Genomic DNA, 23,917 nt, shown 5'->3' with positions numbered 1-23,917 from the left:
GAGCCCTTCAGAAAATCACAACCGTCCGATGGACTCTGCGAGACGATCAAGGCCGTTCTTCTCTTCGTCCGCTGCTCCATACAAGCCGCCTGCCCCGCCTCCGGCCCGTCTCGTTGTCTTCCCCAATCTGCACGAGCTGTCTATCGTCTCCGGCGGCGGAAGCGGAAGGAAGCAGAGGCGGCCACCATGGTGAAGGGACGCACGGGGCAGCGCGTCAGGCTCTACGTCCGGGGCACCATCCTCGGATACAAGAGGTGAGCTCCACGCCGCCGCTTCTTCCCCCGTCGCTCCGTGTTACTTGGATCTGGTCATTTCGCGGTTCTATTCGGCTTACGGTGGTTGCGGTGGTGGCTGCGCAGGTCCAAGTCGAACCAGTACGAGACCACGTCGCTCGTGCAGATCGAGGGGGTCAACACCAAGGAGGACGTCGCGTGGTACGCCGGCAAGCGCATGGCGTACATCTACAAGGCCAAGACCAAGAGCAGTGAGACCCGCTACAGGTGCATCTGGGGTAAGGTCACCCGCCCGCACGGCAACTCCGGTGTCGTCCGCGCCAAGTTCAAGTCGAACCTCCCGCCTGAGTCCATGGTCAGTGACGCAGTCAGTGTACCCTGTGTGATGTGTTAGTTTCCCAATTGATGCACTGTACTGATGTTTTTTTTCTGGTGAGTGCAGGGGCGCAAGGTCAGAGTGTTCATGTACCCTAGCAGCATCTAAGGTTAGATTCTCAGACGTCTGACATTCTCTAAGTTTGGATGGTTAATATTGAAGTTGTTGTTTGTGATCGTCTGCTTAGACTGCACTTGCCATTGCTGTAGATCATGGGCTACGAGTTTTAGTGGTTAAACGCATCATAGTTTGTGGTTTCCGTTGTTTATTAGGAGGCACATTGAGTCTGTGCAGCAGCAAACAGTGTCTATCCAGCTGTGAATCATGGTAATTTGGCTTTTGTGGTTTGGTTTCCTTATGTTGATATTGGCTTTGGGTGAGTTATAGCTGGCTGAGGGAGTAATTCACTTCGTGAAGATTTCAAATTTAAACTGCTGTTTGCTATTTTGGGTTTACATGTCTCAATGATACCGAGTACACGAAAAATATACATTATCTAAGGCCTTGTTTAGTTCTGAAAATTTTTTGGTTTTGGCTAGTGTAGCACTTTCGATTGTATTTGGCAATTATTGTCCAATCATGGACTAACTAGGCTCAAAAGATTCGTCTCGCAAATTACAGGCAAACTGTGCGATTAGTTAATTTTTTATCTATATTTAATGTCTCATGCATGCGTCTAAAGATTCGATATGATGGGGAATCTTGAAAAATTTTGGAAACTAAACAAGGCCTAATTTCATTAGTTTTCAGTAATACATCCTCTGTTCACAAATGTAGGCATTTCTAGTAGGAAAGGAAATGACACGCTCGACGCTCCTCATCAATGATAAGTGTGATAAAACTGCTGGAAAATTCAGTGAAGGAATGGGGATGGCGGCATATGCTAGAAATGTTTACATTTGTTGAAACTTTTGAATGCTAAAAATTGTTACTCCTATGGACAGAGGGAGTATATAATTGCTCCAACTAATGTTTTTCCAGTTGTTCTCTATCAATTATTCTATTTAGTGAGATGTCTATCACCATTTGATTATATCAGGTTCTTTGCATTGGAGCTCATCAGTGCTGTTTTGCATCAGTTCTTAATTGTGCTGTCATTTCACACTGTATTTGATAAAGTGAATGCCGATTATGAGCACTTCAGACTTAGCAATTTTTATTTTTACCATTTATATTAATGTCCAAGCACTGATGTTTAGGTAATGTTTATTGCCTTTTTGATACAATAGAATGGTTGTAAACATACCTTATCCTGTTTAGATTAGAAAATTGGGCATGTGGCTCCCAACACAAAGTTTGAAAGCTTGATCCAATCCAATGCTTAACCCCTTTAAAAACTCCCAATACATAGCATGTGATGCCTTTGCTTATGCTTTTCTGGGCTTTTATGTCTGCAGGTTTTGTTGGAGTAAAGATGGACTAGAAATGGCCATGCGTATTTCTTACTTCTCTGAGCTTAAAATGCCATGTGTTGGCAACTTAGATTGTTCATGTACTGAACCTGTCGAAGTTCTGCCAAAATTTGTTGTCGAACGGATGAACTATTGTCATATTGTTATGCCCGCAGCAGAGCATATTTTTGCCCCGTGACATCAATGTCTGATTGCAGTATTTTCAAGTTCTTGTGCCACGTCTCGAATACCATCGTGCAATATGATGTCGGTGTGGGTGTGTGATATCTTTTACACTGCTCTGAGATTCTCTGATGCTTTGATGTACGCTTTTTCAAAACCATTTCTGCAAAATTTATGGACACACGATTAGCTGGTGGCGATGTACCTGGCCTTTGTATACATGGGCGTGTTTGTGCTGATCATGTTCAAGCCAAATCTACGATGGATATGTCAATTGCATAGGGTCTGATTGTTACTCGCAGTAACTTGCATAGCCTGGAGAAAGGGTTGTCCAGGGAACCAATCAGACCCTATAATTGCGTTGAATACACGCAAGGTATCATCAGGTGCAGTGAACTACTAGAAAGCAATGACCCAATGACCTTCAATCAACATCTCTTACAGTTTTACAGCTCACCAATCGCTTTTTCAAGAATCAGCTACAGGTAATTCTTTTTTATGAAATCTGTCATTATGTTACCTCAAGATAATCACACTTGTTTCACGTTGTAACTAAAATATGTTTGACATCACATCTTAATAGTGTTTCACGCTTGTACCTAAAATACGTTTGGCATCACCATTCAACATTGCAAGCTGCTATATTAAAAAAAAACATTGCAAACTGCTGGCGACATGCGGTTTTAGATGCTCAGAAAACAAAAGGCAAGTCTGAATATTCAGGAAACAATTTACTCAAAAAAAATATTCAGGAAACAAAAGCAGTTCTAAATACTACAGTCTAGGTAATTGGTCTCCATGAGCTCTAGAGAATTCAGCTAAATTCCTTCAACTGAGTAGACAATGTCATTGATCAAGAAATGCCAACTTCAACGAGAAGATTCAATTTCACGGCTTGAGTGCGACCTTTTGGGTATAAGAACAGATCGAGGGCTTCCCCTGATCCCCTCAGTGTCTGCTTGCAAAACCGGACGACAGAGTTTACAAGATTTGAGTGGATCTCTTGCCGGCCTAGTTGTAAGCACAACAGAGTTTACAACATTTGACTGGATCTCTTGTCGGCCTAGTTGTAGGATTAGCACGCTAAACCTGGTACTGAACCAATGAAGCCCCAGACGCAAGAGGCTCACGTGAATCTTGCCACTAAACCAAATAACCAATGGATCCCAAGCTACGTTAAACTTGCCACTAATCCAGCCCGAGGACATGACATGACATAGGCCGCACATACGTGGTTGTGCCATTGTGGCGCAAATTGTAGCAGCAAGCATATTCCAAGAACATCGCTGGAATTTTTTTTTTGAAACAACATCGCTGGAAAATGACAGGCAGCACATGAACATGAAGCTAGCAGCACAGTGCAGCCGTGGCTGCCGTCCTGCCTTTGGCCCCTCTGCCGGAGCGCCGCCGCCAGTGGTCATGGCTGGCGCCGTGGCGTCGCCCGCGGGCAAGCAAATGCTGCTAGTTCGACGGCAACCTCCGCGGCGCCCGGGGAGGCGGCATCTGCCTTGTTTTCCGTCACATCGAATCTTACGGTGTATGCATAAAGCATTAAATATAGATAAAAATAATAACTAATTGCACAGTTTGTCTGCAATTTGAAAGACGGATCTTTTGAGCCTAGTTAGTCTGATTGGACAATATTTCTCAAATACAAACGAAAGTACTACAGTGTTTATTTTACAAAAATTTTTGAAACTAAACAAGGCATACTTGTAAAAAAAATTTGCAAAATGTGAACAAAACAGTTTCGTTTGTATTTGATAAATATTGTCCAATAATAGGCTAACTAGGCTCAAAAGATTCGTCTCGCAAATTACATATAAACTGTGTAACTAGTTATTTTTTTTACCTATATTTAATGCTTTATATATATGCTGCAAGATTCGATGTGGCGAAAAATCTGAAATATTTTGCAAAATATTTGAGGACGTAAACAAGGCCGGGTTGGACTAGCAGGGCAGCCGGTGTCGTCGTTGCTACTGCCACCGCCACCGCCGCCACTAGGGCCTTGTTTAGTTTCCGATGGAAAAAATTTCACGACACTGTAGCACTTTCATTTGTTTGTGGTAATTATTGTTTAACCATGGACTAGGCTCAAAAGATTTATCTCGTCAATTCCGATCAAACTGTGCAATTAGTTTTTATTTTCATCTATATTTAGGTCTTGTTTAGTTCGCAAAATTTTTTATTTTTGGCTACTGTAGCATTTCGTTTTTATTTGACAAACATTGTCCAATCACGAAGTAACTAGACTCAAAAGATTTATGTCACAAATTACAGATAAACTGTGCAGTTAGTTTTATTTTCGTCTACATTTAAGGCTTCATGTATGCGACCAAATATTCGATGTGACGGGGAATCTTGAAAATTTTTGCGAACTAAACAAGGCCTTAATACTCTATGCATGCGTCTAAAAATTCGATGTGACGGAAAATTTAAAAAAATTTAGGTTTTTAGGTGGAAGTAAACAAGACCTAGTAGTAGCAGCCAAAAGAGAAGGATCGTGCGGGCAGAAACATCTCCAGTTTTCAGCCATATCCATATGTGGAGATTTCTTCCTTACCTACTCCCTACGTCGTCGTCCGCTCAAAAGGTTTGTAACAATCATGTAATTAAGTGGCATCTTGTTGATCTAAAATTAACTCGTTTATTTTAAGCTGCGCATTGATTCGCCATGGATCTGAAGGCACTTCACATTTCATTCAACATGCATGGATGGTACATCGAGCAGAACGACTTTTTTAACACAACAAAAAAGTTAACTGCATAGGTAATTACTTTTTCTTTGTTGTCTGTAGACCAGGCATACAATAAGCAAACTTGTAATGCCAGTTGTAGTTGATGCGTGAATAATGGAAGGAGAGCTAGAGAAGCAGCCAGCAGGTAACACACAGTAACAATTCATATAATGCATATTAGTAAGGGATTTAATTAGCAGGACTTGAGATTTCAGGATTTCACTTGAGCCAGCTTTAGCTAGTAGTAGTAATACCTAGCTCTCGGCTAGGGGAAGTGATGCATGGGTCATACTGGTGCTCGTCGTACCGATGACACGTACTACGCATTCGACCAGTGTAAGGCCAAAGCAGCCACACAGTGCTTCGTATTGAAGCAGCAGCAGGTACAGTAGGTTCAAACTCACGCATCCCATCTCCCTCCCTCGTGCTTTTATATATAGGGACACCCTACTAGTCCCAATCCTCTGCAGTCGATCTCATCATTGGAGTTGATTAAAGACTACTATCTTTTACTCGTACCTCCGAATTCAGAGCATTTGTGACTTCTCCGTGTGCAAACATGTGGCCTTGGTTGTTTTGCATAAAACTCATTCACATTTTGGAAAACAAACCCGCAATCCATCCAGCCGGAGTAAATAGTACATGTGTTCACATATTTTATGTATAGACCCTTTATGTAAAATTTATTTCAACGTCAAGAAGAAAAAATTTGAGATGGGGTTGATTAAAGACTACTACCTTTTACTCGCACCTCCGAATTCGTAGCATATGTGGCTTCTCCGTGTGTAAACATGTGGCCTTGGTTGTTTTGCATAAAATCCCTTCATATTTTGGAAAACAAACCCGCAATTCCAGCCGGGGTGAACAGTACATGCGTTCACGTATTTTATGTATAGACATTTTATGTAAATTTTATTTCAACATCAAGAAGAAAAAGTTGAGATTTTTGTGATTTTACAGAAATTATCCCGCATCATTTTGCAGAGGACCCCCACTCCCATCCCCAGCCCTAGCTACCCAGTCTCGTCCTCATTCTCTTCTCTCCGTTATCTCTCCATTCCCACCGCCGCCGCCGCCACCCCCATTGCATCTAATGACACCTTTCAAATGCCAGAATGCACTCTATTCTAAGATGGAGAGAGTACCTGTATGAGATATAGATTGGCTTGCCTTCTGTGAGTCATTGCATGGCGTCCGAAGGGCGCCTGATGTCCTAGTCTTCTTCGTTCGTGGCCGCCACCGTGACTGGCATCTGGATCAGCAGGTCATCGTACGTCGTCGACTCTAACCTCCGATTTGATATACAGATCCAGCATCTGCTATGTTTGGTAGTCAATTAGGGACAGGGACGAAGCCAGCAGTGGGGCTAGGGGGGCTCCAGCCCCCCCTACCGCTGTTGGCCCAGTTGAATTCCTAGTGCCCTCCTTCTAATTTTAGACACAAATTTATAAGGTAGGGTGGGCTGAGAACTTTATTTTTTAGATATATTTTGTAAACTTCATCATTAATGTATATTTAACAGGGATAATAGTAGAGCTAAGTCGATGTAGAACTTTTGTTCAGCCCCCCCTAAATTTTTTCCTGCCTTCGTCCCTGATTAGGTACTCCCAATATTTTTCACCATTATAGGAATTTGGCAGGCAAACTTTGCCTGACCTACATACAACAGAAGCTTTGTGTCTACTGGGCATGGAAACGGTCACATGCAGCCGACATCCAAACTACTTGGATTTACTTAGATCATGTGTAGGTACGCGTGAAAATTTTGACACTCAAAAGTGCTAGTATTTGCTTAGTTCTTACTTCTTACAAGTCAACGTTTCAACATGTTGCGTTTAGGGTGATCCGATCCCACTACGGCAATAGATTGTGAAGTCTACTTTGGCTCTAGCTAGAACGAGGAGCAGGATAAGGCAGCATAAGGTTTGAATTTTCAGGCTTCTGCTCCTATATATACTCCCTCAATCCTAAATTATAGATCATTTTAATTTTATTTAATAGTCAAAGCATCTCAAATTTGATCAAATTTATATAGTAAAAATAACAATATTTTTATACCAAATAAGTATTATTATATTCTTTGTTAATTATATTTTTATAATATATCTATTTGATGCCATTAATATTTATAATTCTCTCTTAATTTTGGTCAAAATTGAGATATAGACTCTTGAAAAAATAGAATGACTTATAATTTAGGACGGAGAGAGTATTTGTCATCTTATTGTGCATATTTTAACAGTTGAGAAATAAATGCTAAGAAATATGATAAATGTGCCACTGATATACTAGCTTCCTACATATGTCCGACGACTAATATAATGTTCAAACAAATTAGAAGTCAACACCACAAACTTTTGCAACCACAAGCGACGCATGTTAATTTGCAGAGGAAGCAAAGTGGATGCATCGTCACCGTTATATATATACTGGCATTATTGGTGTGGTATATATGGTATATAAACAAGTTATAAGGTTCCTGCATGTTCTGTGGATCACACATGCCGCTGCTAGCCTGCGGGCTGCGGCTAAACCATGAACGACACAAGCATGCCCATCCGCCCAGGTGTCTCATCGCGTAGGAAGGAATCTCCTCTCAGCATGGTGGTGCCTATGCTTCTCTGCTTCTCCTTGGGTTTTGTCCTGGCCATCACCTCCAACGCCAAGTTCCCAAATTTCTACCTCCCTTTCTTGCCGCCGTTGCCCTCTGCCAGCGTATCGTCACCATCACCACCTCCATTATTGTTTCCGCCGTCACCACCACCTCCGGCCCTACAGCCGCCGCCTCCTCCACCTACACCTTCGACATCTCTTAGCAGTGTCAAGAGGAACAACATGACCGACGAGGAGCTGTTCTGGTTGGCGTCCATGTCGCCCAAGGTCCGCGCCACGCCGTACCACCGCGTGCCAAAGGTTGCCTTCTTGTTCCTCGCAAGGGGTGACCTGCCGCTGCGGCCATTGTGGGAGAAGTTCTTCGAAGGGCACGACGGCCTCTACTCCATCTACGTGCACGCGGACCCGTCCTACACCGGCTCGCCGCCGGACGACTCCGTGTTCTACAATCGCATGATCCCAAGCCAGGTGTATATATATATATATATAATGTAAAAAGGTTGCTTCCCTGCCACTGACAAAGTGAAGAATTTCGCACGAAATGACGATCGAGCATGGCATGGCTGCAGAACACGTCCTGGGGAGACGTGACCCTGGTGGACGCCGCGCGGCGGCTGGTGGCGAACGCGCTGCTGGACGTCGGCAACCAGCGGTTCGCGCTGGTCTCGGAGTCGTGCATCCCGCTCTACAACTTCACCACCGTGTACGCCCTGCTCACCGGCTCCAACACCAGCTTCGTCGACAGCTTCTTCAACCACCACAGCGACGTGCGGTACTGTAACAGAACCGACCAAATTATAGGAGATTAAGCCTAATAGTGACCATTTGCATAGTCGAACCATCACGCTTAAGCCCATATAATCCCGGTAGTCCGTGAAATCTCGAAGGATTTCAAACCACACATCACATATACAGCCAAGATCGTAATAAGTTTAGCGGTCGCCATCCACACGTACATCCAAATTACAACATTCATGGAACACATCGGAGTGCTTAAAGTTATTACAAACCAAGTTCTTCAAGTAGCGGAAGCTTCATAATTCGAAAATACAACACACACGATAAGTCTGATACAGTGCCATAGTTTGGTCATTCCCACAAAAGCAAAAGAAGAGACAGAGTGACCATCGCCCTTGGTCTAGTCATCCCCCATAGCTGGGTACAGACAGAGGATGCAATAACCATAATACATCTGACCATCTGCAAAACAACATGGGAATAGAACCCTGAGTACGAGAAGGTACTCAGCTAGACTTACCCGCCATAAACCAGAAATAATATGACACCAAGGAGTATGCAAGGCTTTATTGGTGGGGCTAGCTTGACAACACTTTTTGCATAAAAAGCTTAAGTTGCAACTAAGTAACCTTTCAGGTATTTAGCTCAAGTTGATAATCATTACCTGTCATCTATATTAGCACCTGTACTAGAGCAATCACTTGATTAAGATACAACAGTAGTACCCATATTTGATGTGGCATTTCCAACATCATCATACCATAACCATCCAAGTGTTCCATAATCATTACTACGATGACGAAGCTCAAGTCAAGTGCTCACTATCCAGGAGCGATGGCGATTCGAATCGATTTCTAACCAGCTGGCGACTTTATTCCCCACACAAACCACACTCACTGATCAAGTGAGCTACAGGTCACCGTGTTGCACTATCCAGGACCAATTCGCGGGTTCGACAGGCACCGCCCGTACCCGAGGACCGTTCCGGCGACCGAGGTATCCAAGGTATACCAAGGTTGCGCGCCGCGCCCTCGTCGTTCTCCTCGACCATCACCAATACAGCGCGTACATCGGGCCGATTCCCGGCCCGGATAGTGCTCAGGCTTCGCGGTCGGAACGACTTATCCTTCCAGCTAAATGTGGGGCATGCGTTCAACATGACAAGAGGGCCGTCAACGATCGGTCCTTGATCGACACAGACAGGGGCACTATGGTTAACCCACCATAAGTCCCTGCCCGGTCTCCAAATTCATTCCACCCTGGGTTATTCTTTTCCCCGAGCAACCAATGCTTAATCAAGCAGGTATCCACCTATATCTCGCAGGTGACAGGGAATCACCCGACTTCTACCGGACTAAGCAAACTAAGCATAGACTCCGTGCCTGTCTACATAGGACAAGGTAGTCGAATGAGTAGGAATAACAAGGAGTACTCATGCAGCAACGGTATCAGGCAACTCCTATCACGTAATATGCAAAAATAGTAGAATAAGTATAGCACTTTATATAAGTTAGCGAGAATAGGGAGACTTAGAATGCTCCGGGGCTTGCCTTTCTCAAACGTGCTGGGTCGGTGATCCGGGCACTCTTGCAGTTCCTCTCCGGGCTCTTGTACTTCCGGAGGTTCCTGCTCCTGAAGCTCCTCGGGTTCCTCGGGTCTCACTTCGTTCTCCTGCGAGCCTGTATGATGCATATATGCTCATGAGTGGAGTGCGAGATGCCCGAGTGGATGCTTATATGAAAGAGTACCAAAGGAGTCATGTTATGATGCATAGGTAATGCACTTGGTCATGCTTATTACAAGGTAGTTAACATCACCCAAGAATAAACAATTGAACCAACACCTATTACATTCTCTTTGATCATTATTTTTCAAATGCAACCAGCAACCTCTATGATGCTTCAAAGATACACCAAACCCAACTTATTCCATTCCACCTATATATACAACCATTTATAGTTTTCTTTATTCATTTCTAAGCCCATTAAAAATGACATGCAGTTCTGTTCATCAATAAATTCCACAAAAATTACAGGAGACTCCCAGCCAAACATAAAGTTTACTGAGAATTTTTCATAATTTTTGGTTACTTATTTTGAGCCACAAAAATCACAAGATTAATTACTAAGGCAAGTAAAATCACCCTACTGTGATATAAGTGTCAAACAATAGATTTCATATTTTTACAATTTGTCTAATATCATAAGAAACATCCACAAAATTTTCCAGATTTATTGCATGACTCAATTAATTATTAAAAATCATAAAGTACTGCCATGCAAGCATTTAAATTACCATAAATTCATTTATACACCCAATAATATGTAACAATATTTTCTCAGTGAGTAAACACACATGCAGAGCCAGCAAAACAAGTTTCACATTTTTCTGAGCCATATTTCATTTACTATGCATTTTCCAAGTTTAACAAAAACATGGATTAATTATACTTACACAGAAAAGTTACTCAAACATGACATGCAATCATACTAGGATATAGATCTGGAAATAAGGAACACACCAAAATTTATTTCACCATTTTTGGAGCTATATTCATCAAGATATGGATTTTTGAACATTTAAATCATTTTCTGGAAAAACTTTTAAAACGAAAAACCACCTAAAACGCTAAACGCACCCGGATCCATTCCCTCGGAGCCACTGACAGGCGGGACACGCGAGTCAGAGGACCCCACCTGTCATCCACCCCGGGACCCCGCGGCCAAAGATCGGCCGGAATCTCGCCGCCGGTGAGGTTTCCGGCGACACCGTGAGCACCTACGGCTTCGCGCGAACGAGACGAGTCCAGCCGTACCCTCTTTGGCACCGGACGAGCACCGGAACTACCTCGCCGTCGTGAATGGCGGACGCGGCGGCGCTGCTCGCCGTGGTCCGGCCGTTTCACGGCGGTAGAGCGCGAGCCACTAACGGGAAAAGGTGCGCGAGGTCAAGGCGGACCCAAAGCACCTACGAGCGCAAGCAGAGACAGAGAGGAGAGGGAGAACCGCGCGAGCCGAGAGGTCGCCGGAGCTCCGACTTACTCCGGCGAGCTCTAGCGGACACGCAGGGCTTACCAAGCGCGGAAGAACGCGAGCACGCGACGCGGAAGGACGAGGCGGAGCCGGTGGTGGTCACGAAGGGGAAGAAGAGGGCCGGAACTGGCCGGGAGAGGAGCTCCGAGCCGTCGGCGGCTATGGCGTGCGGCGGAGCGGCGAGCGCTGCGCGAGAGCGAGCGAGCGAGAGAGAGAGAGCTGAGGGGCGCAAATGGGAGCGGGGGCGGAGGCGAGCGCGACCGGGGGCACCTGGTGGCCGACCAGGGCGTCTCCACGCCGTCGCATGCCCGCCACGCGGCGGCCGAGCCCTGCCGGCGTGCCACGGCGTCGCGGCGAGCGCTGTCCGCGCGCGCGGACGCGGGCGCGAGCGCGGGGAAGGGGGAGGGGAGAGCGCGGGCGGGCCGAGCCGGCTTCGGCCAGTGGGCCAGAAGCGAGGCCGCGGCCTGCTAGCGCCCCCTTTCTCCTTTTTCCATTTTTTTTTTAATTTCTTTTCTCAAATTCTCTCATAAATTCATTTGGACCAATTTCCAATCATTTTCACCTCTTGCTCCCAAAAACAAAGTTGCTCCAAAATAAAAACTCTACAACTTTGTTTTAACAAGCAAAACCAAATTCCAAACAGAATTTGAATTACAAGTTAAAACTTAGTTCTAGGTTTTAAATAAATTCTTTTTGGGTATTTTTGTATAAATTCCATTTTCTCAATTCCCATAGCTCCAAAAATTGCACAAAAATATTCTAAATGCTTCTCACACATAAACCAACCTAATTTGAATTTTTCACAATTTTAGGAGCAAGTATCATATTTTTAACATATTTAAAACACATGAAATAAAGCACATAAAATCATAATTTGCTCAAGAGTGTCATGCTCATGATGCTTATGCTTGATGGAAATGCTTATGCATGGCTTTGGTGAGACTAAGTGCATGCTTAACACCTAGGGTGTTACAGCCCTTCCCCCCTTAGGGAAATCTCGTCCCGAGATTTTGGGTTACTAACCATTTCTTGTGAAATTTTGGATAAACTGTTTTTAAGTAATCCTCCGTTTCCCAGGTGGCATCCCTATCGTCATGATGACTCCACACCACCTTATATGTTCTGACGACTCTGTTTCGGGTTACTCGCTCCTTGGTATCCACAATCCCCACCGGCTGCTCCTTATACTCCAGGTCTGCCTTTATCTTGATTCCTCGAGGTTCAACTCTTTGCTCAGGCACTTTCAAACATTTCCGTAGTTGCGACACATGGAAGACCGGAAAGATCGAGCTCATCTCTTCAGGTAACTGAATCTTATAGGCCACTGGGCCTTTCCTCTCTAGCACTTGGTACGGTCCCACGTATCTGGGTGCAAGCTTGCTTCGAACTCGGAAACGTTGAACTTTCTTCATTGGTGTAACCTTGAGGTACACATAGTCACCTATGTTGAATTCAAGTGGCCTTCTTCTTTTATCAGCATAACTCTTCTGTCGTGACTGTGCTGCTTGCATATGTTGTTGTATAATCTGCACCTTTTTCTCGGCATCATTCACAAAGTCGATACCATAGTATCTCCTTTCACCAGGTTCCACCCAGTTTAATGGAGTTCGACATCTCCGACCATACAAAGCTTCAAACGGGGCCATCTTGATGCTCTCTTGATAACTATTATTGTAGGAGAACTCAGCCAGAGGTAACCATGATTCCCATGATCCCTTGGATGATAGCACACAGGCCCTCAGCATATCTTCTAACACTTGATTTAGCCTCTCGGTTTGACCTGAAGTCTGGGGATGATACGCCGTGCTTCTTATCAGACTGGTCCCCAAGCTCTTATGCATGCGCTCCCAGAAGTGGGCAGTGAACTGCGGTCCTCTATCCGATACGATGGTTTTGGGAATACCATGCAATTTGACGATCTCAGCCATATATATATCAGCATACTCGGGAGGTCTGTATGTGTTCTTGACTGGAATGAAATGAGCCGACTTGGTTAATCGATCTACGATTACCCAAATCGAGTCATTCCCCTTCCTGGTTGTCGGTAAGCCGGTGATAAAGTCCATACTGACCTCTTCCCATTTCCACTCCGGAACTGATAACGGTTGTAACAGACCTGCAGGTTTCATATGGATGGCCTTAACTCTGCAACACGTGTCACAACGGGCCACATAAGCGGCTATTTCTTTCTTCATCTTGGTCCACCAAAAGTGGGGCCTTAGATCTTGATACATTTTGCTGCTGCCCGGATGAATAGAAAGCTTAGAGAGATGGGCTTCATCCATGATGCGATTCTTCAACTCCCGATCTTTCGGGACCACTAACCGCTGTTGAAACCACAGTACTCCCTTCTCATCAACCCGAAACTGAGTCTTTGGGTCATCTTTAATCTTCTCTTTGATGTGGAAAATACCCTTGTCTGTTTTCTGACCTTCAATGACTTGACTCTCGAGTGAACAACTGAGTTGTATATGATATAAGACCTCAGGATGCATAAGATTGAACCCATCTTCAAACAACGGTTGAACCATTTGATAGTGGGGTTTACGACTTAGAGCATCTGCGACCACATTGGCTTTACCTGGATGATAGTGAACTTCCAGGTCATAATCCTTGATTAGCTCTAACCACCGTCGTTGCCTCATATTCAGCTCGGACTGCGTGAAGATGTACTTCAAACTCTTGTGATCGGTGTAAATGTGACACTTATTTCCTAGCAGATAATGTCTCCAGATCTTCAAAGCATGCACCACAGCTGCTAACTCAAGATCGTGCGTTGGATAGTTGACTTCATGCTTTCTCAGCTGTCGGGAAGCATAAGCTATCACCCTGCCATCTTGCATCAACACACACCCCAGGCCACTCTTCGATGCGTCACAAAACACATCAAAAGGCTTCTCTATATTAGGTTGTGCCAGAACGGGAGCAGTGGTTAGCAACTTTCGCAAGGTGCGGAAGGCTAACTCACACCCTTCCGTCCAGACGAACTTATGATCCTTTTGTAGCAAACTTGTCATTGGCTTAGCAATCTTGGAGAAGTCAGGTATGAAACGACGATAATACCCGGCCAGACCAAGAAAACTTCTAACTTCCGAGACAGAAATTGGTGCCTTCCAGTCCATGACTTCCTGCACTTTTGATGGATCCACGGCAATCCCTTCTTCAGACAAAATGTGCCCTAGGAACGGAACTTTCTTCAACCAGAACTCACACTTGCTGAATTTGGCATATAACTGATGCTCTCGTAATCGGGTCAGCACGATTCTCAGATGTTCGGCGTGATCTTGCTCATTCTCTGAATACACCAGGATATCATCGATAAACACCACAACAAACTTATCCAATTCTGGCATAAAGACTGAATTCATCAGATACATAAAGTATGCAGGAGCATTTGTCAACCCAAAGGACATGACAAGATACTCGTACAACCCATATCTGGTGGAAAAAGCAGTCTTCGGGATATCTTGCGGACGAATCTTGATTTGGTGATACCCGGATCTCAAATCTATCTTAGAGAACACTCTTGCCTTGGATAACTGATCAAACAGGATATCAATCCTTGGCAAGGGATACTTATTTTTGATTGTCACTGCATTGAGTGGACGATAGTCCACGCACATGCGCAACGACTGATCCTTCTTTTTCACAAACAACGCTGGACAACCCCACTCCGACGAACTTGGCCGGATGAACCCTTTATCCAGCAACTCTTTTAGTTGAGTCTTCAACTCAGCGAGTTCATTTGGGGGCATCCGATACGGCCTTCTAGATATTGGTGCTGTACCTGGTATCAACTCGATCGCAAACTCTACCTCCCTATCTGGGGGAAGTCCTGGTAAATCCTCAGGGAACACATCCGGGAACTCACATACCACGGGTATGTGTTCTAGAGAGACTACCTGTACTGCACATGAAAGACTGGCGAAGTCCAACCGTCTAGGTAGCTTGACCTGAAGCACCCCCTTTCCTTGCGGGTCTCTAAGGGAAAGAGTTCTATTCCCGGTATCTATAACCGCGCCCCAATCAGTCATTTTGTTCATCCCAATGATGACATCCAAAACCAGTCCTGGCATGACCACAAGGTTTACACGGAACCTCCGACCACTGATATCCAAGGTAACTCCTGTTACCGTTTTATTAGTCAACACATCGGCCCCGGCTGAGCTGATGCGATAGCCATAACCTAACTCGGTAACTGGCTGATCATGCTTTTGTGCAAATGCTTGACTCATGAAAGAATGCGACGATCCAGAATCAAACAAAACAACTGCAAGATGTTGGTTGACAGAAAACATACCAGCTGTTACCGGTTCTCCTTCCGGGATTTCCTCAATCGAGGTATGATGCACACGAGCTGGATAGGTTGGCTGCTGCCTCTTGGGGTAGGGACATTCCTTAGCAAAATGCCCCATCTTGTGGCAGTTATAGCACGGACCCTTGGGCGCATTATTGACGGCAGGTGCTGCAGCTTGAATGGCCTTTGGCTTGGCAGGAGCTATCGCCACCTTGTACGGCTTCTGCTGTGTTGAATACCCGGTGTTCCTTCTCTGCGGTGGTCGGAACCTAGCACCCGGGGCAGGAGGACGATACTGCTGTCGCCCTGCCACTGGTGCCCTGGACTGGGATGATCCTGCTTCAAAAGCCCTTTTGCATGACTTGGACGCACTGTAGTTGTTGTTATTGTTCTCTTGGGTCAGACAGTCACTGATATAGGCATTGAAAGTAGCCCTGGCCCCTGTACCCATGGTCTTCAGCATCTTTGGATTTAAGCCTCTCTGGAAACTGGCAATCTTCTTGGCCTCTGTGTTTACAAACTCAGGGGCATATCGAGCGAGATTATTGAAGGCATGTAGATACTCTTTCACAGATTTCGTCCCTTGGGACAGCCTCATGAACTCCCCAACCTTCATTTCAACCATACCAGGAGGAATGTAATTTCCCCGGAAAGCGGTGGTGAAGCGGTTCCAGGTGATTGGTGTCCCCTCTGGGTAGGTGGTTCGGTGATGGGACCACCAAATCCCAGCGGGTCCTTGCAACTGATGTGCCGCATACTCAGCCTTGAGTTCTTCTGTCATCCGGAGAAGACGAAACTTCTGCTCCATGGTGTTGATCCACTCATCCGCTTCGAGCGGTTCCAAGGCCTCCTTAAAGATTGGTGGCTTGGTATCCATGAAGTCCTTGAACGAGCTGTACTGGTTGACCTCTCGACCGCCCTGATTATCTCCACGACGGGTGTTGTCAGCTATGTTGCGCAAAGCTTCTTCCATATTGCGCTGCATCTGTTCCATGTTGCGTTGGCTTCCCAGAAACTGCGCGAAAAACACATCCGCAGTGTACGGGGGAGGTGGTGGTGGTGTTGGTGCTTGATCCTCATTCCGTTGAGCCCCATTTCCGGATGCACTTGCTCCAAGACCCGGATGGCCGTTACCCCCGCCACGTGTTTGTACCATCTGCATACGCCAATGATAAGCAATCGTTAGGAGTTGCCATCAACCGGTAGGAAATGTGTAAAATCGTGCCATACTGAATTTACTGAGGGAATAAATTCACACAATAAACAAAGGCACAACAACTCATTATCCACGCACAACATCACTAACAGATTACTTATCATTCACGCAACAAGGTTCGCGTACATCCAACTTGCCAGCATACATACACTGGACTTTCCGTATCAACTCATAAAGTCTTACACAGCCCAGATCCAAAAGTACATGACAGGCCACGCAACATACATCACAAAAGAGGGAAGACTAGCGCTAGAGCCCTAGCATCTACTCGCTGTGGTCACTGTCCATGCCAGAGCCATCCTCATCCTCTTCACCACTAGCAGCTGCTCCTATCTCGGGATCCGCGTCCATCTCGTCCTCAGAGTCTAGCTCCGCTGCTCCAGGAAGGTGGTGAGGGTGGAGCTGGTTATGCAGCTGGTGGATCTCCTCATGCAAGTTCTCATTGTACTCCTCGGCATTAGCTAGCTGCTGCTCTAGCTCTAGCTGTCGGGCCCTCAAAGTGTCCTCCTCGTGCCAGGCTTCATTCCTCTGTCCAAGCACATGGACTAGCATGCGCTCGCAGTTCCTGTGAGCAGTAGTCACCCTGTCCTTCTGCTCCCGTACTGCGAGCAGGTCCTGACTCAGCTCACTGTTCTTCTGGACTGCCTGGTCTCTCTCTCTGGTCACACGAGCCAACTCTGCCTGTAGCCTCTCAACCTCAGAGTCAAACTCACGCTGCATCTGACGCTTCTCATCCTGGACGGTGAGAAGAGACCCGGACAAGCGACCCAAACAACGCTCTAGGCCTCCATAGGTCTTCATCAGCGCGTACATGGCACTCATAGCTGCACTGTCACTGTGCTGGTCCTCATCCGCACTCCTCTCTAGAGCATTCACCTCGGACTGATCCCACACCGAAGTGTAAGGGTCACCCCGGGGAAACACCCCAGCGAAGGCGTGGGCCAGCTCCTGTGGAAACCTCTCCATGAGGTCCCTCAGAACTGCGAAAGCTGCCCTGCTGGCACCGTGGAAAGGCGTGACACCTCGGGACTCGTACACCCAGCCGCCCCAAGCGGGGTCTCCTCCACTGGTAGGGACAACTGCCTCAATCCCCACCAGGGTCTCGTCACCAAGCGGCTCCTTATCCCAATAGTAGCGAGGCTCCCTTCCTTCGGGATACCCCATCGAACTGAGCACCCTCCAAAGCAAAGTGGGCATCCCAAACTCCTCTAGGAACTTGCTCTTATGTCGCGAGCTCCTAGCTGCCAACGGACGGCGAGGGGCCCGCCCACCAGTGGACTTGCGAGCTGTGAGCCTAGTGCGTGCCATCTGCTGCAAATGGAATACCGCGGGTAAGAGCGAGGATTACCTTTAATTATTTTATTTAGAGTTGAGACAGGTTAACTTAAGGGGGAAAGTAAGCAATGATATGAAATAAACATGATGCATGCACGAACTTACGATCTCACAAACTTAGAAAACAAAGGTTAACACTAAGCGGTATATGCGGTGGCACACAACATTCTCTCATAACGTAACTAGCGTTCTAAGCGAGAACGTAGTTAGAGTACCTGCAGAAAACTCATTTCAGCCCACCCACAATGTGATCATGCAGAGCAAGAATTTAAAACCATGCACTTCACACACACAGACACCCGTCCATACATGTGACGTGCCACTACCCACATCATCGCCCTATTGACGGCATCGCCTCTCAGGACGGAATTCCCAGCATGCGGTACTGTTCCCAAGACACACCAACATGTGTGCATGACACAGCACCTGACAACACTCCCCTAGACCGGCAGTGTATCCGATCATGCTCTCACAACTCCCACTTACCACGGCGTAGAGGAAGAATTGGTCCATTCATTACCACTCAAATGAATGGCACTCATACTATTGCACGCCGTATGAGCGACGAAATAAAAATATGATGCATTAACCCCCAAGTCAGTACTTAGCTAGCCACCTTAGAGTCCTTAACTGGGCATAAAGGATATGACCATGGCACACTAGATAGTTTTCCAAACTTAGTTTAACACCTTGGTCATTATTAATTAATTAATAAAATCTTTTACTAAACTGGTTTAGATTTTTGTTTTAAACGTACTTATGAACAGTAACTCGCTAAACTTTGCTCCGATGCCAGCTGTAACAGAACCGACCAAATTATAGGAGATTAAGCCTAATAGTGACCATTTGCATAGTCGAACCATCACGCTTAAGCCCATATAATCCCGGTAGTCCGTGAAATCTCGAAGGATTTCAAACCACACATCACATATACAGCCAAGATCGTAATAAGTTTAGCGGTCGCCATCCACACGTACATCCAAATTACAACATTCATGGAACACATCGGAGTGCTTAAAGTTATTACAAACCAAGTTCTTCAAGTAGCGGAAGCTTCATAATTCGAAAATACAACACACACGATAAGTCTGATACAGTGCCATAGTTTGGTCATTCCCACAAAAGCAAAAGAAGAGACAGAGTGACCATCGCCCTTGGTCTAGTCATCCCCCATAGCTGGGTACAGACAGAGGATGCAATAACCATAATACATCTGACCATCTGCAAAACAACATGGGAATAGAACCCTGAGTACGAGAAGGTACTCAGCTAGACTTACCCGCCATAAACCAGAAATAATATGACACCAAGGAGTATGCAAGGCTTTATTGGTGGGGCTAGCTTGACAACACTTTTTGCATAAAAAGCTTAAGTTGCAACTAAGTAACCTTTCAGGTATTTAGCTCAAGTTGATAATCATTACCTGTCATCTATATTAGCACCTGTACTAGAGCAATCACTTGATTAAGATACAACAGTAGTACCCATATTTGATGTGGCATTTCCAACATCATCATACCATAACCATCCAAGTGTTCCATAATCATTACTACGATGACGAAGCTCAAGTCAAGTGCTCACTATCCAGGAGCGATGGCGATTCGAATCGATTTCTAACCAGCTGGCGACTTTATTCCCCACACAAACCACACTCACTGATCAAGTGAGCTACAGGTCACCGTGTTGCACTATCCAGGACCAATTCGCGGGTTCGACAGGCACCGCCCGTACCCGAGGACCGTTCCGGCGACCGAGGTATCCAAGGTATACCAAGGTTGCGCGCCGCGCCCTCGTCGTTCTCCTCGACCATCACCAATACAGCGCGTACATCGGGCCGATTCCCGGCCCGGATAGTGCTCAGGCTTCGCGGTCGGAACGACTTATCCTTCCAGCTAAATGTGGGGCATGCGTTCAACATGACAAGAGGGCCGTCAACGATCGGTCCTTGATCGACACAGACAGGGGCACTATGGTTAACCCACCATAAGTCCCTGCCCGGTCTCCAAATTCATTCCACCCTGGGTTATTCTTTTCCCCGAGCAACCAATGCTTAATCAAGCAGGTATCCACCTATATCTCGCAGGTGACAGGGAATCACCCGACTTCTACCGGACTAAGCAAACTAAGCATAGACTCCGTGCCTGTCTACATAGGACAAGGTAGTCGAATGAGTAGGAATAACAAGGAGTACTCATGCAGCAACGGTATCAGGCAACTCCTATCACGTAATATGCAAAAATAGTAGAATAAGTATAGCACTTTATATAAGTTAGCGAGAATAGGGAGACTTAGAATGCTCCGGGGCTTGCCTTTCTCAAACGTGCTGGGTCGGTGATCCGGGCACTCTTGCAGTTCCTCTCCGGGCTCTTGTACTTCCGGAGGTTCCTGCTCCTGAAGCTCCTCGGGTTCCTCGGGTCTCACTTCGTTCTCCTGCGAGCCTGTATGATGCATATATGCTCATGAGTGGAGTGCGAGATGCCCGAGTGGATGCTTATATGAAAGAGTACCAAAGGAGTCATGTTATGATGCATAGGTAATGCACTTGGTCATGCTTATTACAAGGTAGTTAACATCACCCAAGAATAAACAATTGAACCAACACCTATTACATTCTCTTTGATCATTATTTTTCAAATGCAACCAGCAACCTCTATGATGCTTCAAAGATACACCAAACCCAACTTATTCCATTCCACCTATATATACAACCATTTATAGTTTTCTTTATTCATTTCTAAGCCCATTAAAAATGACATGCAGTTCTGTTCATCAATAAATTCCACAAAAATTACAGGAGACTCCCAGCCAAACATAAAGTTTACTGAGAATTTTTCATAATTTTTGGTTACTTATTTTGAGCCACAAAAATCACAAGATTAATTACTAAGGCAAGTAAAATCACCCTACTGTGATATAAGTGTCAAACAATAGATTTCATATTTTTACAATTTGTCTAATATCATAAGAAACATCCACAAAATTTTCCAGATTTATTGCATGACTCAATTAATTATTAAAAATCATAAAGTACTGCCATGCAAGCATTTAAATTACCATAAATTCATTTATACACCCAATAATATGTAACAATATTTTCTCAGTGAGTAAACACACATGCAGAGCCAGCAAAACAAGTTTCACATTTTTCTGAGCCATATTTCATTTACTATGCATTTTCCAAGTTTAACAAAAACATGGATTAATTATACTTACACAGAAAAGTTACTCAAACATGACATGCAATCATACTAGGATATAGATCTGGAAATAAGGAACACACCAAAATTTATTTCACCATTTTTGGAGCTATATTCATCAAGATATGGATTTTTGAACATTTAAATCATTTTCTGGAAAAACTTTTAAAACGAAAAACCACCTAAAACGCTAAACGCACCCGGATCCATTCCCTCGGAGCCACTGACAGGCGGGACACGCGAGTCAGAGGACCCCACCTGTCATCCACCCCGGGACCCCGCGGCCAAAGATCGGCCGGAATCTCGCCGCCGGTGAGGTTTCCGGCGACACCGTGAGCACCTACGGCTTCGCGCGAACGAGACGAGTCCAGCCGTACCCTCTTTGGCACCGGACGAGCACCGGAACTACCTCGCCGTCGTGAATGGCGGACGCGGCGGCGCTGCTCGCCGTGGTCCGGCCGTTTCACGGCGGTAGAGCGCGAGCCACTAACGGGAAAAGGTGCGCGAGGTCAAGGCGGACCCAAAGCACCTACGAGCGCAAGCAGAGACAGAGAGGAGAGGGAGAACCGCGCGAGCCGAGAGGTCGCCGGAGCTCCGACTTACTCCGGCGAGCTCTAGCGGACACGCAGGGCTTACCAAGCGCGGAAGAACGCGAGCACGCGACGCGGAAGGACGAGGCGGAGCCGGTGGTGGTCACGAAGGGGAAGAAGAGGGCCGGAACTGGCCGGGAGAGGAGCTCCGAGCCGTCGGCGGCTATGGCGTGCGGCGGAGCGGCGAGCGCTGCGCGAGAGCGAGCGAGCGAGAGAGAGAGAGAGCTGAGGGGCGCAAATGGGAGCGGGGGCGGAGGCGAGCGCGACCGGGGGCACCTGGTGGCCGACCAGGGCGTCTCCACGCCGTCGCATGCCCGCCACGCGGCGGCCGAGCCCTGCCGGCGTGCCACGGCGTCGCGGCGAGCGCTGTCCGCGCGTGCGGACGCGGGCGCGAGCGCGGGGAAGGGGGAGGGGAGAGCGCGGGCGGGCCGAGCCGGCTTCGGCCAGTGGGCCAGAAGCGAGGCCGCGGCCTGCTAGCGCCCCCTTTCTCCTTTTTCCATTTTTTTTTAATTTCTTTTCTCAAATTCTCTCATAAATTCATTTGGACCAATTTCCAATCATTTTCACCTCTTGCTCCCAAAAACAAAGTTGCTCCAAAATAAAAACTCTACAACTTTGTTTTAACAAGCAAAACCAAATTCCAAACAGAATTTGAATTACAAGTTAAAACTTAGTTCTAGGTTTTAAATAAATTCTTTTTGGGTATTTTTGTATAAATTCCATTTTCTCAATTCCCATAGCTCCAAAAATTGCACAAAAATATTCTAAATGCTTCTCACACATAAATCAACCTAATTTGAATTTTTCACAATTTTAGGAGCAAGTATCATATTTTTAACATATTTAAAACACATGAAATAAAGCACATAAAATCATAATTTGCTCAAGAGTGTCATGCTCATGATGCTTATGCTTGATGGAAATGCTTATGCATGGCTTTGGTGAGACTAAGTGCATGCTTAACACCTAGGGTGTTACAGGTACAACCCTTTCTTCGGCCAGCGGCAGCGCGCCGGCGCCGGCGGCAACATCGCGCGCGCGTAGTGGCGCAAGGGCTCGCAGTGGTTCGTGATGGAGCGGTCGCTCGCCGTCGAGCTCGTCGCGGACGACGTCTACTTGCCGGCGTTCCGCGAGTACTGCGCGCGCCACAGGTTCTGCTTCGCGGAGGAGCACTACCTGCCGACGCTGCTGAGCGTGCTCGGGTGGACGCGAAACGCCAACCGGACGCTCACGTACGTGGACTGGAGGCGAGGTGGCTCTCACCCGCGCACGCACGGGGCGAGGGACGCGACGGAGGCGCTCATCAGGGAGATCAGAGCCGGCGGCGCCGGCGGCGGAGGGCACAACTGCACCGGATACGGTGATGGAGCGAGCGGCTTCTGCTACTTGTTCGCGCGCAAGTTCGCGAAGGACACGCTCGAGCCGCTGCTCCGCTTGGCACCAAAGGTTATGGGGTTTGGGTGATGTCGTTTTTTTTCTCTTCGTTATATTAACTAGCAAACATATTTGTAAATTGCAACCAAAGCTTGTTGCACAACTACAGCTTGTAGTTTATTCAACATGTCGTACATCTCACTTCGTCTTGTAATCGAACACCACCATGACATATTTGGACTCGCGTTGCTCAAACTCGTACGGGCCATGAAAGGCTTGGAGATTTGTCCAAAGATCATGTCATATGCACTTCAATCCGTCTTGGGATCGGACTTGTCACCATGCCTACACATGCTGCTCTAACTCGTACGGCACGAGGATGAAGTGAGGCACCACAAAAATGCAAACACACTTTATTAATACTAATTAGGTGTGCCGCTACATTTCACCAAGTTAAGAAGAGTGGATCTACAGTCGGTGATTGATAAGATAATTAAAAGAATTGCGGGATATATGGAGATGTAGGTTGTTGTCTTATGCTGGCAGGTTAACATTGTTAAGGGCTTGCCTTGCGAGCATCCCTATTTACCTTCTTTTCATC

The 23,917-nt window shown here is 46.3% G+C and overlaps 1 protein-coding gene and 1 pseudogene across 1 annotated transcript; both read left to right on the top strand.

Moving 5' to 3' along the window:
* On the top strand, window positions 94-2,232 carry LOC8065446 (60S ribosomal protein L35a-1). Its single transcript, XM_002437954.2, has 4 exons — window positions 94-254; window positions 360-588; window positions 676-718; window positions 2,007-2,232. The coding sequence occupies exons 1-3, from the start codon at window positions 187-189 to the stop codon at window positions 715-717; spliced, it is 339 nt and encodes a 112-aa protein (XP_002437999.1). The 5' UTR covers window positions 94-186; the 3' UTR covers window position 718; window positions 2,007-2,232.
* On the top strand, window positions 7,412-23,592 carry LOC8077291 (annotated as a pseudogene).

This window comes from Sorghum bicolor, chromosome 10 (genome assembly GCF_000003195.3).
Source record: "Sorghum bicolor cultivar BTx623 chromosome 10, Sorghum_bicolor_NCBIv3, whole genome shotgun sequence".
In the NCBI taxonomy this organism is placed as follows: domain Eukaryota; kingdom Viridiplantae; phylum Streptophyta; class Magnoliopsida; order Poales; family Poaceae; genus Sorghum; species Sorghum bicolor.
Note: the sequence above shows the minus strand (reverse complement) of the source record. Positions and strands in the feature narration are given on the sequence as shown.